This window comes from Neltuma alba, unplaced genomic scaffold (assembly GCF_004799145.2).
Source record: "Neltuma alba isolate B1F8T4 unplaced genomic scaffold, ASM479914v2 tig00012732_pilon, whole genome shotgun sequence".
NCBI classification, from domain to species: domain Eukaryota; kingdom Viridiplantae; phylum Streptophyta; class Magnoliopsida; order Fabales; family Fabaceae; genus Neltuma; species Neltuma alba.
In genome coordinates, this window is record NW_021637152.1 from 561,122 (window position 1) to 580,886 (window position 19,765).

Here is a 19,765-nt window from a genome sequence, read left to right on the forward strand (position 1 = left end):
AATGATTATTGATTAATAAGATAATTTTAATGATTCTAGAACAGAATCTATATATAATTAATAAAAAATAAGCTTATAAATAAAACATAAATATTAATTTAATGAAGCCTTCAACAATGAGGCTTCCAGCCAAACCCAACGCCAAATCAAAAACTATCAAATGAACAAACAGATGGAAGGCAAATGATCCCTGAGCTCCATGCTACTCCAGCCTAAATATATTGCTATATGATGATGAATTAGAACATATTTGAGGGATGATAATCCTAATCAATTTTCAAAAGAGACTAGTTCTATGACGGGGCTTGAATTTTCAAATTGCTTCCCAAATGTCATCTTTTCTATTCTTAGCTCTATTACTACTTTCGATCCTTAATATAAAACCTTGTTTGACTTTTATTTTGATTCTAAATATAAGATTTCAATCTATTTTGTCTCTCATATATATATATATTCAAGATAGTTCTTCTAACAATGATAATTCTAATCAATACATTTAATTAGTAAAGATATTTTTGAAAAAACAGCACATATTTATTACAAATAACTAATTTAACTTCTTTCTTTAATTTCTTTAAATTAATCAACTAACTTTTATAATTATGACCGGAGGTAGTATTATTAATTAAGCATTTAGACCCTTTGAGTCATTAACTTTATCCATTTCACACCAAACGCATCCCTTTCTTCGAGGCACTGTTTGGTTGGAGGATTGTTGAGGGGAGAGGAGTAGAGGAAAAGGAAGGGAATGAGATAAGTGTGTTTGAATGGAAAAAATAAAAGGAAGGGAAAAGAAGAAATTTGTCTTTTAGTGCTCCTCTTCTTCCTTCTTGCTCTGCTCTAAATTTGTGGATTTTTAGAGAGGAGAGAAATATTATGTTTTATATTGATTAAACTACCCATGACAGCCTTTTAATATTCCAAGTTTGCCCCTTTTAGAAACCATTTTCTCACTTCTTTCTCTTTTCAGCCGCTCCTGATTCTGTGCTGCGTGATCCTTGCTCTTGAAGCCGTCGCTGCCTGCTCCTCCAGCCGCTGCCGTCACTGCCGTCTGTTCTGCACAATTTTGGCTTCCTTGTATTTATCTTTCCCAAGGTATGATCGTTATAATTTCTATTCAGAAATTTCATTTTGATTTTCGATGATGAATTTTTCTCTCTGATTTTTGAGTTTTTTTTTTTTGACACGCATATGAAAGATTGATTCGTTTCTCCCATTGCGTATATATGGAGAAGCTTTGATCTTGCTGAAGTGCATTGGTTATTGGGGGGATAAAGCTAATTGAAGGCGGAAAAGGAGAGAATCATCTTATCTCTGCATCAGCAAATCCATTTAATGCCCAAACATGAAGCTAGAATGCTGCGGATTAGCAAGTTGATTTGGGGCTAATTATTTGCATACATAGAAACAAAACCCTTTTAATCTGCCATTAATATTCAAATTACTCCAGGCCTGGAAGTGAGGATTTTTTTGGGGGGGGGGGTGAGATGAGAGCACATTGTAAAATCAGATTAACATGTTCTAAAGACGATACTGCATGAAGTGATTTAGAGACAAAATTAGATCTGACTTCAAAGGTGCAACTCTCCAAATTGTAAACAGGGTAAATGTCCGTACTGCACCATATCTACTAAAACTTGCATGATAATGCCAGCTGATCACCAAGAGATTCAGCTTACATGATTCAGCGTCTTTTAATTTAGACATCACATGACAATATTGTAGTTCATGCATCGGTTGTTCATGCAGTGGTCACTTGTATAAATATCAGCAATTATACTTGAATGAGCAGAAATCAACATATATTTATAAAATGCATTTTTCCTCCTTTCTGTTGGGGGTTGGAGGAGGGAGTGAAAGGTGTAAAAGAAATAATAATTCGCTAACCGACAGTGCCTGTTCTAAGCTCAAGGTAGCGAGGTCTTTGCCTTTCCTTCGCTCCTTTTCCCTTTGATGATTGTTTTATTGATTTATTCCCTCTATCTCGTATTATAACCAACAACAGTATCTCTCTCTTGTCTCTAAATATAAATAATATTTACAATTTTTTAAATTTTTTAGCGAATTCTCTATTTTGTCCTCATTAATGATTTATTTTAATATTTAATATATTATTATTTATTTTTCAAACCATTATCTCTCTATCATATATTCTCTCTCTTTTATAATTTTTTTTATTTTTCTTTCTTATACTCTCTCCTCATAAATAAGAGCATTTTAGTGAAAAAATTTCTAATTTTTACACATTTATTATCTTTAACTAATTTTAACTAACATTTTAATATGCGTGATTACTTCTTAATGATGCTTATAATATGGGACAAAGGGAGTATCATTTTGCTCGAATTATTGTACTGTTATTCGAGCATCTGTCCAAAAACAGTGTTCGATTGGGAATAAAATGTAGTTGTGTAATTTTGCTGATTTTAACACAAAAGCCAAAAGCGACTTCGCAGCAGAAATGCAGGTTGTTTGAAATGCGTATCGCTCTTCATGTGCATTCTTGAGCTAAAGAAACCTTGCTCTGCATGTCGCTCTTGAAATGCAGATGGTTTGAAAGTCACAAAAAAGAAAAAGAAAAAATAAAAAAGGGAGAGAAGTCCGAATTGAAGATGATAAATTCTTGAGCTACAAAGGAGAGCATAATCGAAAGAGCGGAAGGCAACCAATTAGTTAACACGGAGATAGACAACGGAAAACAAAAATTACTATGACCGATTCTAAGTCTGGACCACTGTCAAATTGAGCGGAGATGCCTCTTTCATGTAGTCCGTCTTCGTCTTTATTAAAAGAGCAGCAGGCCGCACTGGGGTTGCAGCCTCGATCTTTTTGACCTTCGCGGACAATGATGACGTCTTTGAGCATATGGACCCCCCAGAATGGATAAGCTGTGCAGCAGCTTTCTAGCAAAAGAAATATTCTTCTGGGTTTGTGGCTATATTGAGGTCAGGGCTTCTCGTTGGTTTATTGAGTTATATATTATCATTCTCATAGTTGGTATATCATATTGTACTGTATCAAATATGGATTCCTATCTATAAAATTGTATGATACTTGATGGGCCATTGAGTTTAGTATGTTGGCAAGCTTTCGATTACCATTCACTTTGATCCAGGCTCTTAAGGTTAATAGACTTCTACTCATAAATAACCTAATTAGGTGGAGATCTATGACCGGTCTTTCGGGCAACTCGCAAGCCATCGTTTTCTCTGAAAAAGGGGGTGCAAATTTGGAAATGAAACATTCTAATATCTTAATCTCAAATCTCTGCAAGGAAGGCAGAATAGATGAAGCACGCAAGGTGTTTGATGAAATGGTTGAGCGGGATGTCGTTTTATGGACAACTATGATAACTGGATATATTAAATGTGGGATGATGAACGAAGCAAGGAGGCTGTTTGATAGAGTAGATGCCAAAAACAATGTAGTCACATGGACTGCCATGGTCGCTGGTTATATAAAGTTCAATCAAATCGAAGAATCTGAGAGGTTATTTTATGCGATGCCTATGAGAAATGTTGTGTCTTGGAACACAATGATCGATGGATATGCACGAAATGGCCAAATTGAGTTGGCTTTAGATTTGTTTTGGAGAATGCCTGAGAGAAATGTAGTTTCATGGAATACTATCATAACAGCTTTGTCTCAAAGTGGGAGAATTGAGGATGCATGTCGGCTTTTTAATCAGATGCCAAAAAGGGATGTGATTTCATGGACTGCCATGGTTGTAGGATTGTTAAGAAATGGTAGAATTGATGAAGCTCGTGCTCTTTTTCATAATATGCCTGTCCGTAATGTGGTTTCATGGAATGCAATGATTGCTGGTTATGCCCAGAATAAAAGGTTTGATGAGGCTATCGAATTGTTCGAGAGAATGCCTGAACGGGACACATCTTCTTGGAATACAATGATAACAGGTTTTATTCGGAATGGGAACTTAGACACGGGTGAAAAGCTATTCAATGAAATGCCACGAAAAAATGTCATTTCTTGGACTGCTATGATGACGGGGTATGTGCAGCATGGGCGAAGTGAAGAAGCATTGAAAATGTTTAAGAAAATGCTAGCTGTCGATGGGATAACACCCAACACAGGAACCTTTGTAACTGTCTTGGGTGCTTGTAGTGACTTGGCTGGTCTTTGTGAGGGACAACAAATTCATCAACTAACAAGTAAAACAATCTATCACGACAACACATACATGGTATCTGCACTGATAAATATGTACTCAAAGTGTGGAGAGTTACATATTGCTAGGAAGTTGTTTGATGATGATTTATCAGGCCAAAGGGATCTGATATCTTGGAACGGGATGATCGCTGCATATGCACACCATGGAAGTGGTAAGGAGGCAATTAGCCTATTTAATGAAATGCAAAAATCTGGGCTTCACGCTAATGATGTCACTTATGTGGAATTGCTCTCTGCTTGTAGTCATTCTGGTTTAGTAGAGGAGGGGTTGAAATTCTTTGATGATCTATATAAAAACAAGTCCATCCAAGTCAAAGAAGATCATTACACATGTTTGATTGATCTTTGTGGTCGAGCAGGAAGATTGAAGGAAGCTTTTGATATCATTGAAGGGCTTGGGGAAAAGGCATCACTTTCCATTTGGGGTGCCCTACTTGCTGGATGTAATGTGCATGGAAATGCTGATATCGGTAAGCTAGCTGCAAAGAAGATTTTTAAAATCGAGCCTGAAAATGCTGGAACTTATTCATTACTATCTAACATGTATGCATCAGCGGGAAAGTGGAAAGAAGCTGCCATCATGAGGATGAAAATGAAGGACAAAGGATTAAAGAAGCCGCCTGGGTGTAGTTGGATAGAAGTCAACAATAAAGTGCAAGTATTTGTTGTTTGTGATAAGTCACATTCTCAATTGGAGGAGATAGACTATATACTTCTTGATCTGCATCCCAAAATGAAGAATATTGGGGACATGCCAGATGATGATTTATTTGTTCATTGTGGAAATTGAGTAGCATGAAATCGTATTGCCTGAAATTTGAATAATCTGGAAGGGATATGAAATGCAAGAAAGATCATTGGTGCTTGTGATTGACGTTGTTAAAGAGATATTAACAGGCTTCTAGCCCAAATAACTTTGCATGTGAGGGAGGGTCATACATATCAAAAACACCATTCTCTTTTGACCAATCAGCAAAAAGTTTGATAATTGGCTCTTTAATTCTTAGAATTATATATATTATAAAAATTCTAACAAACTGTCCTAGTCATGAATTATGAATATCACGGCTCATTTTTCCAGACTCAATAGACCCATGCTAGTTTTAGGAAAAGATTAACTGGTATGTGTAAGTGGTGATGGTAAATATGTTTCAGAGTTCAGGAACATGATTCTTGGCACTTGAAGGCTGGAGCCTTTGAAATTGTTGATTGTGAGAGCTCTGAGACCATGTTCAGCACAAATTTTTCCCCAAAACTTATTTATGCTTTTGTAGGTCTAATAAATTACTTGTAATTGTATATGCATGCTTTCCTCTCTTTCAGATTCTCACACTCACTGACGCCACCATACTATAATTTCCTTTGCAAACATCATATGCGTTTACTATACTGTAGGTGTGCATTTCCCCAAAAAGAAAATGAGACGCAGACGCCAAGGTTTAAATATTCCTGGTAGAATTACCACCTCATTAATTATTTAACTGACTTCTGGGTTGAATTTGTATACTTTCAAACCTGTTGATCTCATGCGTATTCATAGACTTGGTCTGTTTCAAGTTTTAGCGTGTTTATTATCAAATAATTTGATTCAAGAGTGATAAGCATCTTCAAAAATTTTATTTTGCTGATGCGTGCCAGCATGGAAATAATCTAATAGAGCACTGCTAGCTAAACCGTATAAAAATTCACATTTAATGATGAAGTGACAAGCATAGAAAGAAAGTGACGGAGGCATGGTGGCAGTGGCATAGCTGAAGAGGAAGGCTGGCATAGCGCAAGTCATGATCCCAAAGCAGAAAAAGAGAAGGAGATGGAAAGCATTTAGCAGAGCAAAGCATGTGAACAAGCTTAACCAAGGTATCTGATCTATAAACAAAAGCAGAGTGAGGCCCAGGGAAAGAAGAGGGGAAAGTGAAATAGAGTGAGTAAAATTGAGAGTGAGAGGAGAATGGGGTTTAAGGAAGTGAGTCAATCGGAGGAAGAGAAATAAAGGGCAAGGATTTAGTGAGGACCTTTGTTAGAAGGGAGAAGGGAATATATATTGATGTGAGCCCCCCCCCCCCCCGGGGGGGGAGGATGCTGTGAGACATTGAAAAACATGCGGGGAAGATGTTGAAGGAAATGAAAGGGGAAAACACTCGAGAGAAAGGGCTATTTGCCTATTTCCCATCTATTCTTTTGCCTCATGTTCTTTTTGTTTCCCAATAGTCATGATTCTTCTTGTCTAGTTTCTGGGCTGTTGCTTCATTGATGAGGAGCAATTGCACATTTTGTGCCTGGATTCTCTTTGGGTATAGAATAGCAGAGCTTCATTCAAGATGTCTGTTTTGCTCTTTCATGTAGTCTTGCTGTTGTTGTTTCTTCTTCGGGTTGGTTTATTTCCTGTCCACGATCTCATGGATATACTGCACAACTTACCAAGGCCCTGTTTCTGTGCTTACCTCAATAAAGCTTGAAGCCACATGATTATTGATCCTGCTTGACTTTTGTGAATTGCTAGGTTTTCATTTGTTCTATGACTAGTTTTGATATGTTATCTGCACATGAGATTCAGTGATATGTTTATGGTATTTCTGAGTTGGCAGTTAGAGTATGCATCGGCTGGGTAGTTTGTTGTATGGGTATGAAAAAGTCTGAGAAGTTGTTTCCCTTTGCTTAGGGTATGCTCCATGAAACCTAGTTTATGCCATAGAATAATACTATTTCAGAGCTGTGTTTCCATCAAAGGTATTTTTAAAATCAAACATGATGATCGTGTTTTCAGTGGCAAACTATCTGCTGAACTGGGATGAGGTGGGGAGTTGCTTCATGTGACTTTATTATGTGTAAACTGTAGAGGGAGATTTGGCTTAGCTTATCATATGGTTAAGGACGTAAGCTTCTGTTTGGGTTCTGATTATGTGGCTTTTATTCATGGCTAGCCTTTCTCTTTGTCCATTTTGCACTTGAGTTACACTTGGGGGGAGAACAATTTTAAGAACCTTATCTTGCATTTTGGCACTTTGATGACGGGTGAGTTCTTAGACTTGTAGAGTTTGGATTATAAAAAATATTGTTGCCAATGAAGATCTGTGTAGGGTCCATTTTTGGTTGTGAAAAGGGGTCCTCAAAAGAAGGGTGTTGTAATCTGTCCATATTATTTGAAAACTGGCACCTGCAAGTTTGGTGCAACCTGTAAGTTTGACCACCCTCCTCCTGGAGAGGTTAGGGAGATGGCGAAGGCACAAGGAGCAAATGAAACCGATGGAGAGGAAGCAGAAGCTGATGAAACACAGGCTGATTCTGTTCAGGAAAAGAAGTGAGATCTTGCAGGAACCATATAAAGTCATTGATCGGTCCTTAGTTTTAGCCATGGCTAGTAATGTCTAAATTGCTTGGTTTTAGATAATCACCTGTTCTTGACTCTTTAACCCGTAGTTGATGTTCTGTAACTATTTCTCAGGTGACAGTTCAGAGTAGAAGACTAACATCAACGATTGTGGTTCATGTAGTAGAAAGAATGTTTTGATGTAATTTACTTTCTACTGTGATCATTTTGTCTTTCAATCCTGCAGACAATCGGAGTTTCGTTCTCATTTGACTCCATTTTTGTGGAGGTCTCACATGTCGCATTTTTTCCTTGGCGTACGTAAAATTTCACAATTAACGCTTACATAGTTTGTTCTATGACTAGACTTTGGTCTTTGCTCATTTAGTATGGACTCAGAATGATTGGTCATATTATTCATGAATAATGAATTATGCAACTTATTAGAACTATATTTTATGGGGAAAATGGCAACAGCAAAAAAACTGCCAAAATAGAATAATTGTTAATTAGTACCCATTATGGGTTTTCACAATAATAGTGTGAATTTTGATAACAATTTTTGTAAACGGGTCCTGTATGTAATTTTTCTATTTTAATGATCTTTTTTCCTCCCTATTTTTCCTATTTTATATACATTTGTTTTATGACTATTTAATTAGATTAGACGTGGATTTGATGCATTTTATATGGTGTATGATGAGCAAGTTATATTATTTATGATGTAAATATCTTAAATTATTATAGATTTTAGGGAGAATTGCAATTAGGTTCCACTCAAGGGAATTAAATGCAAAAAGGACTCTTGAAATCATAAAATTATTCTGAAGTCTTAAGAAATCTTTTTGTAATAAATTTTATTTGTTTAATTATCAAATTATCCTTTTTTTTTAATTTGCATTGACAACTAAAAGAGCAGTGGTTGACAACTCAGGGTGTAAGGATTGACAACTATCGCGACTGGTTTAACATCATAAGTTGTCAAACTAGTCGCGATAGTTGTCAATCCTTACACCCTGAGTTGTCAACCACTGCTCTTTTAGTTGTCAATGCAAACTAAAAAAAAAAGAAGGGTAATTTGGTAAGTAAACAAATAAAATTTAATGCAAAAAAAATTTTGAAACTTTAAAATAATTTCATGATTTCAAGGGATTTTTTTGTATTTAATTCCTTTGACTGAGACCTAATTGCCATTTTCCCTAGATTTTATATCTTACGATGACAGTAATGATTATTGATTAATAGGATAATTTTAATGATTCTAGAACAGAATCTATACATAATTAATAAAAAATAAACTTATAAATAGAACATAAATATTAATTTAATGAAGCGTTCAACAATGAGGCTTGCATCCAAACTCAACGCCAAATCAAAAACTATCAAATAAATAAACAGATGAAAGACAAATGAATGAATGATCCCTTAGTTCGATACTATAGCCTGAATCTATTGTAAATGATGATGAATAATACTCCTCCAATCCTTAATATAGGATCTAATTGTTGAGTTAGTTTTGGTCCTAAATATAAGACTCATTTCTCATATCTATCAATTTTCTCTAAATTACCTCTATGGACACTCCTTTAACTATAATCAAGTAGAAGAGGAAAAGAGGGTATTAAGAAAGATGATTATGGTATTTTAGAAAAAACATGTCTCATTTCTTATAATTAACTAACTTATCTAACTTCTTTAATCTAATCAAATTAGTTAAATGAGTCTTATATTAAGGATTGGAGAAGTAGCATTTTAGCGATGGTAATCCTAATCAATTTTCAAAAGAGATTAATTCTATGACGGGTCTTGAATTTTCAAATTGCTTCCCAAATATCATCTTTTAGCTCTATTATTATTAATCAAGCACTTAGACCCTTTGGACCATTAACTTTATCCATTCACACCAAACACGTCCCTTTCTTCAAATGTTGTGAGAGATAAAACACACACCCCCCCCCCCCAACCAAAAAAAAAGGGGAACTAGCAAGTTATGGACCACAAAATTCCTTAGTTCAAATTCTATTTCTCCGTCATGCAAAATAAGCTACCAACTGTGTACTGTAAGTCATTAGCCCAGCATGCTGCATTAGGTTTCAAAGAGAACTACAGCATGTTTGGAGCCACACTATATGTAATTTCAAACCGCAGTTGATCTAATAATCAACTTTGGACGAATGAGATTTTGATCATCCTGAAATCAAACTGCCCTAACAAAGAAATACTATATCCGGTCCTAATTATAAGAGCTAGTTGATTAATTTGAGAAATTCAAGAAGGAAGTTGAGTTAATTATTTGTCATAAATAGGTGTTGTCTTTCCTAAAATATCCTTACTAATCAAGTATATTGGCTAGAATTACTATTATTAGAAGGATTATCTTGAAAAAAATACATAAATATTATAAACAAAACGGATTACGATCTTACATTTGGGATCAAAATAAAAGTAAAATGAAATCTTATATGAGAGATCTCTCAAAATAAAAGTCAAGCTAGTTGATTAAGGACCGGAAGTAGTATTATGTTTTTTGTCCACTTGTCAATGTCGTTTACTTATGAGAGATCAAATCCTTCGTCTTTTTTTTTTTTTTTTAATTATGAGGCAAGCACTAGGCTGAAATGAGAAAATTGAAAAACAGACTATAGAACGACAAGAGAAGAAACGAGCTAAGCCACAAGCAATCCTTCACTTTCATGATGCCCTTCAAATGCCGAGACAAAAAGGATCTAAAAACCAGTTATGCCTCTACAAGGTCTGAGCAATACTAGGGTAGTCAATATGGCCAAGAACAATCCTCCAAAATCACTGCGGCACCCCAAAAAAAAAAAAATTAAATAATAATAAAAACTCCAAATCTGTTTAGCAAGAACAGCCTTATTATATCCTATTTTCTTAAACCAAGGCCCCTGCAAGTTTTCTAATCTTTGCATTATAAGATCGAGAATATTAATGCTACTTTTTTTCACTAAAGCTAGATATCCTCCTATTGGAAGTAATCTTATTCGAGACATTAGTAAGTATTAAATTTGAAAACTTTTTATAGTGAAGATTTGAATCTTAGTTCTTCACACAGTGAGAAACTAACTTTTTCTACTTAACTCACTGTCTATTGTAATTCATCCTATTTTAATAAGCTACTTTTCCCTTTTCCGCTACTTCCTGGCTGGAAAAAATTCTGTCTCTTGCCACACCACATAGACGACAATTAAATTATAAATTAAAAGAAAATGGACGAATAAAATAATTTAAACAAAACATATAAATATAATTCTCTCCTTCCCGTGGCAATTTGTGGATCGCCAGCAAATCTACTGTATGGATAATTCTTCAATAATCTATTTGCGGCTCTCAATTTGCGTCTTCACTCTTCACAGAGCAAACAGGGTCTTAACTCATTAAACACTGAACAGCAGTCTCAATTGAAATTTGGAAGTCATCTCACTCAGACTCCACGGTATCCATAGCAAAGGAGGAGGATGAGAAGAAGAGTAGATTAGATATACAGAAGAAAGAAATAGTTTTTCATACAATTTAGGATCCAAATAAGAAATCCTACAAAGGAAAACCAAAATGGTTTTGCAGACTCAACAAGCACACCTTCTTTCGTTTACCTCCACTTGTAATCACAACTTTCCATTCTACAATCATCTGCATTTCCCTGTTCGTTTTCGTGCTTCCGCTTCATTTTCTGAAGTGCGCATCTTGAGAAGCAAGCCTGAAAGGAGGAGGAATTGGAACAACCCCATCAGGTGTTCTGCTTCTTCTTCTACCCCGGTAACTACGACTCCGTTGCCGCCAGACCCAGATAAGGTCTTCTTCACTACGTGCTATTTCTTCAGTAAATTACAGTTTTTGTCTTTGAAAATTATGAAGTTCTCAATTTAGTCACTTCCAATAGTTTCTCCTGTGTCAGTTTGTTGACATATGCGGACTTTATGTGTCCGTTATGGGATGAAATGGTCATGCTTAGCGTCCAGAAACGCTGCAGAAAAAAAACTTATTGACCACCTGCTATTTTGGCAAGGAGGAGGCACCGTTTCATCGTTTTAAACAGTTACAAATGCATTCTATTGATATAGACTAGCTAGTAAGTCTACAGGGTCGAGATAGACCTACCCTTTGGATAGCCAAATTGGGAATTTTGTGATCTTTCAAAGATGAAAATTGTAATTTGCTCAAGTTTCTTTGTGATTTTTGCTTGGAATTATTGAGAATGGAGTTAAAAAGTAGGACGAATGTGTTGAAGTGCAGCAACAGCAGCAGAATAAGGATCAGGATATACAAACTCTTTTTAGAAGGTTTTGGAAAGTGGCAGCTCCTTATTGGTCTTCAGACGACAAAGTTCAAGCGAGATTACAACTTGCTGGGGTTTTTGCTCTCACTTTGGCTACTACAGGAATCAGCGTAGGCTTCAATTTTCTTGGGAGAGACTTCTATAATGCGCTTGCCAGTAAGTTATCATATATATGAGTGCTCAAACGTTCTCATATTATTATCCTGTTATGAATCGCTTCAGAGTATATAATTTTAGAATTCCTGTCCTTGTTTGTCATTTACCATTGAGAATTAATAAATTAGTTCTTAAATTGTTAGACTTGTCTATATATAATAAAATATGCATGAAACTACACTATTCATAAGTTATAGACTATGAGGCTCATTTTAGACTCTGCTAAACTTGGGGCCCATAGTCTAGTTTAGCTTTAATCTAAAATAGCTGGCAAATAAACAGGTTACTGGCTACACCTACACGAGTTTTTTATTTTCATGTTCTAACTCTTGCACTTAGAGTGACGAAAGTTAAATGGGCATATAAAAATCCAGGAATCAAGTCTTAGTTTACCAATTATTTACTTGATCTGGTCTGAAGTGGCAAAAACTAACTGAAATAGTTGAACTTTATTATTTCAAGACAAGGACCAGGAGCAATTCACGAGGCAACTACTTTACTACTTGGGTGGCTTTGCTACGGGAATCCCGGTGAGCATCTAGCTGCACTTCCTAGGTATAGCTCTGCTAGACTTTGCTTTAGTTCTTCCAATGATGATAAACTGATAAGCATTTTCTTCTCAAGGAGCATGGAGCTGAAAAAGAAACATAAGATGAGAGAGATACAGAATAAAAAACATAGATGTAACTTTAATTGTTACCTTTTTTTTTTTTTTTTGGGGGGGGGGGGGGGAACGTAATAGTCACATTCAGCAATATTCAGGCCTTTGCCTGCTGTGTGAGGACCTAAATATCATCATTGCTTTTCTCTACCTTTACTGAAGTGGACTTCATCAGCATTTAGTTTTGGAATGAATAAATTCTAGCTTTCATACTACAGAAATGAATTTTTTATCCCCTGTTAAGAAAGAAAAATGTATGGGAACTACATGAGCATAAGTCGATTTCAGTATGAAGCAATAAGATTATCTTTTCATAAGTTTTCCAAGGTACTTTGCAAGTTCTCTGTAATCAAACATGTACACCTACGGGTAAATCCAAATCTAAAAATGTAGTATAAAATATGAGTAGTATGGATGGCATCCTTTTTTGGCAGGCTAGAAAGAAGTATGGATGGCATTGTTCTTAGTGTTTTTTTTTTTTTTTTTTTTTAAATTCTTGTACAGATTTTTTCTAACCTTGTTCATCATTGTGCCATAGTTTTTTGTACTGAGAGACTATGCAAGAGAAACTCTTTCTTTGAGATGGAGATCTTGGATGACAAGCTTTTACATGGAACGTTATCTTAAAAATCAGACATTCTATAAAATTCAGTCACAATCAATCATTGATAATCCAGACCAGCGAATTGTTGATGATCTAAGTTCTTTTACTGGGACAGCCATCGCCTTCTCTCTGACATTCTTTAATGCTGCCGTAGACTTAGTCTCATTCAGTAATATCTTGTATGGAATCTATCCTCCCCTCTTTGTTGTTCTTCTTGCATACTCCATTGGTGGGACTGCTGTCAGTGTTTTTCTTGGAAAGGTATGAGTCTTTTATTTTATTTTATCTGCACTTGATAGTTTGAATTTTAGGGGAAAAGCTCTAAATCCGCACTTCCTCCCCCAACCCAATGAAACAACTAAAAATGTGGAACTTTAAAATACTGCCATTTTTATTAACGGCAGATTGTTACAATGACAGGGATTGGTTAACTTAAATTTCTTGCAAGAGAAAAAAGAAGCAGATTTTCGTTATGGGCTTGTGCGAATTCGAGAAAATGCTGAATCAGTTGCTTTCTATGGTGGTGAAGAAAGTGAAATGAAACTTCTTCTGCAGCGCTTTGGCAGCGCCTTTGAAAATCTAACTGTAAAATATTCTTCTCCTTCTTTGTTATAATTTTGTCCAGGACATCATAGGCATTTTATTGAGTAAAACTTGCTTTGCTTCTTAGGTTTTTATAACCTAATGCTTTGTTTCTCCTTCGTACACTGCTTGAATCAATGTAAGTCATAAGTGTAATTTTTCAGCATTTAGTGTGGCAAAAGGTAAGCCATTTCTACTGTTTCATGTGTACTGACTTATACTCTAATAAAGAACTTGCTTACTGTTGCTTACCAACCAAGAACTTATCAGACTATATGTCAGTTACATGGACTTTTGACATGGAACCTGAGGCACCCTAGTTGAGCCTTTAATCCTCAAGAGTTCCTTTTCTGATTGAACAATTAGTTCCTTTGGAAGAATTATGTTAAGCGGAAGCCCTAATCATTTGCAGTTGGATAATTTGAGCTGATTGGAATGCAAATATCAGTTTGCTATTGTTGAGTTATATGGTGTGGTGCTTTTCATTATTGATAGAATGGTTTCTACTCTAACTCTCTGAATGCGGAATGCAACCATTTAGCAGTGCCATGTCTCCTTTTATCATTGATAATTATAACATTCTCATGCTATAAGCTACGCAATGCAGTTTAACTTCTTAGCTATCAATAATTCAATAAATAACTATAAGTTAATTGTTCCTTGGATTTCAGGAATTGTTGATAGCTTCTAGAAATCTGGAGTTCTTCACCAATGGTTACCGCTATCTCATTCAAGTTCTTCCTGTTGCTGTTATTGCTCCCATGTATTTCTCAGGAAAAATTGAGTTTGGGGTCATTAATCAGTCAGTTTCTGCTTTTAATCATATCCTTGGAGACTTTTCCCTCATCGTGTATCAGTTTCAAGCTATTAGTGCATTTTCTGCTGTTATAAATCGGCTAGGTACTGCATCATTTCCATTTATTTCTTTTTTTTCCTAGTACAATTTGCTGTGTCTGTAGACAAAAAGGAGAAATCCTATGAAAGTATTATAAGTGGCCTTTATTTTTTATGTCATCCAACCAATGTTCACCATTTTTATATCATTCAAGTGAAATGTACCATGGAGACAGTGACAATATATTGTGGATATTGCTAGGAGTCTTTGTCTTTTTCATTGATTTGTGTGTGATCGCTTTCCCCTTGTATCTCGTGGAAATGCTTGAAATATTCATCTATTCCATCTCCAAAATTTCCCCTTTAATCTGTCTATGTACTTGTAAATTTATTAGCTTTTCCCTCTCAAATTGTTTGAATGGTGCGATTGATCAATCATGCTATATGCTGAACCTGAGAAATGAGATGCTTGATTAGGTGAATCCATTTGAAAACACCTTTTCCTTGTATATACAGGTGAATTTAATGATATTCTGGAAACTAGCAGCAGCTCCAAATCTCTTGCTGATACGCTGGAAAGGATATGTATTTCTTACAAAAATGTTCAGAGTTCATCTGTACTGGATTCCAATGGATCCACACCCCCAGATAAATGCGAAACATTACTGGAAATAGAAAACTTGACTCTGAAAACACCCAGCAAAGCTGTTCTTGTTAGAGATTTGTCATTGACAATCAAGGGAAAGGATCATTTATTGGTAAGCAGTTCGTTTAAATCTCACACCCAAGTTAATAATTTGGCATTGCCATGTTGGTGAGGATGTTAAAATGAACTTGCAATATAATGAATTCAACAGATAATGGGGCCTAGTGGCAGTGGTAAAACTTCTTTGCTAAGAGGTCTGGCTGGTCTATGGAATACTGGAACTGGAAAAATCACATACTATGTGAAAGATGAGGAAGAGCTGCAGCAGTCCAATTCCTTAGATGTAAATACTCCCACAGTAAATAAGGACTCTGATGCATACGAAGAACATGGAAAATCCTTGAGCAGAATTTCTGGAGCTTTTTTTCTTCCTCAAAGGCCATATATGGTTTTGGGTTCTCTTCGTCAGCAATTACTTTATCCAACATGGGCTGATGATGTTGTACCTGCATTGGATAATACTAAAGCAAGAAGTATGCCATATCTAATTTCTTTTCCTGCACCATCTCAATATGCTATTATTTTCTCCTACGCTTGCTGCTTAATTTTGTTTTCTTATTCTGATGCGCATTTGTTTCTTTTTTCTGTGTTATGTCTAATTTCCATTTGATCTACTGCAATTATTGAGACAAATAATAGTTTGTTCTTCTAAAGTATTGCTTCCATCATAATTATAGTATGTGCTTCTAACATGGTGAATGCCGAATGAGATCCTCTATGGTCATGTAATTTTGCATTTGGAGAGAGGATAATATAGAACAGCATAACCATTTGATGTCTACTCTTTATACTCATTTTTTTCTTTCTAAATGTACCCTATGACGTCATTTTTGTGACTACGGAGGATTCAAATTGAGTGAATACTTAAATCATATCAAGGGACTATAGGTATGCCAAGAGCACCATATATGCTCGTGTAGTTGTTTGTAGGATGCTTTGTAATGATTCAATGTAAAGGGGGAAATTCTGTTCTTAAGGAAATGTTTAGTTAAAAAGAATCTTTTTAAATTGGAAACATGTAAATTTTGATTCAAAGCTTTGTTCTTTTGGTGGTAAAACTGAATTTTTTGTTCGACCTTGGTCAAGTCAGCTGTACCAACATAACTTATATCCAAAGCATACTAAACCAGCATGTACGTATAAATGCACTGAGAATGGTAAACTCTGGTCAATGAATTAAGATTGCAAGGACAAATCCATGATCTGTCTTTTTCTTCTGAGTATTGCTGTACCAAATTTTTAGTCATTTAAAAAATTCAACTTGTATCATATGATTAGGAGATTACTGAGTGAATCTATTTTCACTTGTTCTGCAGCTATATTGCCTTTCTTGATGAAATCACCAAACTCAGATAACAAGATTGAAAAGCCTGAAATGCCAACACCAGATGAGCTTATAAAGGTCTTAGAGGATGTCCGTCTAGGTTATTTATTGGCTCGGTTTAACTGGGATTCAATACAGGAATGGTCTAGTGTTCTCTCTCTAGGAGAGCAGCAACGCCTGGCTTTTGCCCGTCTTTTGCTTTCAACACCAAAATTGGTTCTGTTGGATGAATCTACAAGTGCACTTGATGAAGCCAATGAGGTATATTATCAATTCCCAGTTTAGCTTACACCTTCTTTTTTTTTTGGGCCTGAGACACACGCACAATGAAGGGTATGCTCTTCAATTGTGGGCTATAATTCTTCAAGCAAGGATTTATTATTTTCACACAACTTAAGCATTCAACCATTGAAGACTTGTCTAGATAATCCCCTCTATTCTTGTGTGCATAATGAGTACCTCCTTTGGACTTTTATCATGGACAAAGCACAGACCTGCCATGCTTTGATCTGAAACTAAAAATTAAGCAAACGATTCCAGCAAAGCGTGGGGCCTCAAACTGTTACAAGTTTGAGCTATTAAGTGAATCCTGGGGCATAATGTATTACTATCCCTATTGGTAATTGATTAAGTGGCTAATTTATTAGCTGCTGATGTCGTCTCTGCTGGTTACACATCACATCTTTTATATTTTTGGTGGGGAAGGACAAAAAGTAAAACGAAGAACTTAATCCACAATAAATGATTTTGTTGGAAGGATGAGGGGGGGAAAAACCCGTTTGGTAGAGGAAAGGTTCCCTATCAATCCTCATTTTGTAATGTCGTTTATGAGGTTTTCTCTGATTACTACCCATACCCCATCCCATCATAACCATCTAGCTAGACCTAGGTGGTTATAGTCTTGTAATTTATTGTTCATAGGTTTTATCCTACGTCTTTCTCTTACTTTGCAAAGTAAGGACTCCATAGTATTTTATTTCCTCAAAATCACATTTTCTTTCCATTCATGTTTATTCTTATATATCAAACAGGCAAAGAAAGGTCAAATGGCATTTGATTTAGGTCCTTGTGAACTGCCCATCAAAATTGCATGGCTCTTAAATTTGTGTAATCAACGGACTGTATTAGTAATAACTGCTATTTCTTACCAGACCTTCTGCTAGGATCTAAAGACGCTAGGCTTGTTATTCCAATAAGCAATGAGTTGATCTTTATTTTAATATCATCTTGTTACGTTATGGTTTGCAGGCTTTTTTGTACCAGAAGATTAGTGCAGCAGGTGTAACGTATATCAGTATTGGCCATAGGCAAACCTTGTGCGAGTATCACAACAGGATTTTACGCATATCCCCCATTGATCCTAACAGTGACAGGATAAATTGGTCTATTGAGTGCACTAGGGGCAAGTCTTCGGGTTTTCCAAAACTAAAATTGTAGGTGGCTTCAAACCCTATTTGCCTATGTTCATTGTAACATTTTTGTTTATTAATATATCTTCCATAAGGTTGTAAATCTGTAAATTTTTCTTTCCTGCAATATCTGCTGTACTACCTCCGGTAATGAGGTCTTATAATTAGGAGGAGGTAGTATTATTCAAGTTTCATAGTAAGATAGATAGGGATTATTAAGGAATTCTGAATGCGTTAATGTCAGGGTAACAATGAGGAAAATTTTTTCTTCTTAAACGCTGAAAATAAAATTATAATCACTGATTCATGAGAGCTAAAGATCTTAAAAATAAAATTTCTCTTTTGGATCATGTAAACAAATTATTATTAAGACTTCATTAAGTTGCCATTCATACTCCTTAAAGGTACAACTTGCTCCTTTTTTTTTTTTAAATGTTACAATATGCTTCTCAAGATTACCAGAAATGTTTCCCATCTTTCTGCTGTCACAAGGATGTCATGAGTTTATGGCTTCTTTGGCTGAAAATAACTTTATTAACATTTGGAAGGCTAGATTTAATTTTAAACATGAATGGCAACTATAAGAGACACTAGTTACGATTTTGTGATCATCGAGAGAAATTTGAGTTCATTAACGGTCATTGATACTGGTAAGGGATTTTTAGGTGCAATCTTCTATGTTCTTGCAGTTTTGGAAAAATTAACTGTTGTTTTGTGAGTTTTTCTGAATTCTGATCGAAGAGTGAAACTCTCAGCTATCATCGTGCTTGCTGCAATGTTTTTTTTTTAAAAAAAAAAAACTATTTCTAACAAATCTTGAGGAAAAACTTGGTTACTTTTTAACAACAATTATTTTAAATTGATAAATGTTTATATTCATATTGATCATACTAATTCCTTCTATAAGCTTTGGCGGTGGCTATACTCAATTGGAATATTTAACAATCTAAAATTAAGCAGTACTGGGATGGAGTTGTGAGAAATGATAACTCAATTAATAGTTCTCATTTAGATATTTCCCTCTTAAACTAAACCATGTAGCCTATTTTAAAAAAAACAAAAAGAACACAGTTTCCAATTGTTGACTAGACATGAATTTTGCATTTAATCTTGGAGTCTACTGGAAGAGGAAAAAGACGAAGGTATAAAGAGAGAAACAACCTAGCAGACAGAAAAAGTACGAATTTATCTGGTTTTTCAATCTTAGTAGTGCTGACACAATAACAGGTAGCAGCGGCTAAGAATATGTTTCATCATGCACGGAAGCTATCACTTCTGAATCTGAAAATAGCAAAACAACAATTTTGGCTCCATATTGATGCAAATCGAATCTCGGAGCCAATATCAAGTTTTCTGTTCAGATGCTTCAATTTTTAGATTTTTCCAATCATGCTTCTTTACTTTTTTTTTTTTTTTTTGGCTTCCTTTAGTTGAGATGATGTGTGTGTCTCTCTATATATATATATATTTTTTTTTTTTTTTGAGGAAAAGGCATTTCGTTTACTTGTTTTATATAAACACCCTGCAAGTTTCTCTTAGAGAATCCAACTCAACAGAAGCATGACATGTAAAATGCAGTTTTGCAGAGTTATTGTGTGTGAAAATCTGATAACAAATTGACTTAATTTATCCAACAATACAATTGAAAAAATCACAAGGCAAAGTGGCCTGTGCAAACCGAGTAACGAACGGCAAGA

General features: G+C 35.3%; 2 protein-coding genes and 1 long non-coding RNA gene across 3 annotated transcripts; all 3 read left to right on the top strand.

Annotated features, from left to right (window-relative positions):
* The first annotated feature begins 1,017 nt into the window (after nucleotides 1-1,017).
* LOC114730454 (uncharacterized) lies at nucleotides 1,018-1,814 on the top strand. The gene is made up of 2 exons (XR_003738837.1): nucleotides 1,018-1,095; nucleotides 1,199-1,814. It is a non-coding gene; the product is annotated as an uncharacterized LOC114730454 (long non-coding RNA).
* A 566-nt stretch (nucleotides 1,815-2,380) lies between these two features.
* Nucleotides 2,381-5,124, top strand: LOC114730452 (pentatricopeptide repeat-containing protein At2g35030, mitochondrial). Its single transcript, XM_028917536.1, has one exon. It carries the CDS (start codon nucleotides 3,077-3,079, stop codon nucleotides 4,979-4,981), a length of 1,905 nt encoding a protein of 634 aa, XP_028773369.1. The 5' UTR covers nucleotides 2,381-3,076; the 3' UTR covers nucleotides 4,982-5,124.
* A 5,708-nt stretch (nucleotides 5,125-10,832) lies between these two features.
* On the top strand, nucleotides 10,833-18,219 carry LOC114730450 (ABC transporter D family member 2, chloroplastic). Its single transcript, XM_028917533.1, has 10 exons — nucleotides 10,833-11,308; nucleotides 11,750-11,948; nucleotides 12,411-12,478; nucleotides 13,148-13,474; nucleotides 13,634-13,798; nucleotides 14,467-14,695; nucleotides 15,146-15,387; nucleotides 15,487-15,808; nucleotides 16,652-16,920; nucleotides 17,908-18,219. Exons 1-10 carry the CDS (start codon nucleotides 11,069-11,071, stop codon nucleotides 18,094-18,096), a joined length of 2,250 nt encoding a protein of 749 aa, XP_028773366.1. The 5' UTR covers nucleotides 10,833-11,068; the 3' UTR covers nucleotides 18,097-18,219.
* The last annotated feature ends 1,546 nt before the right edge of the window (nucleotides 18,220-19,765 follow it).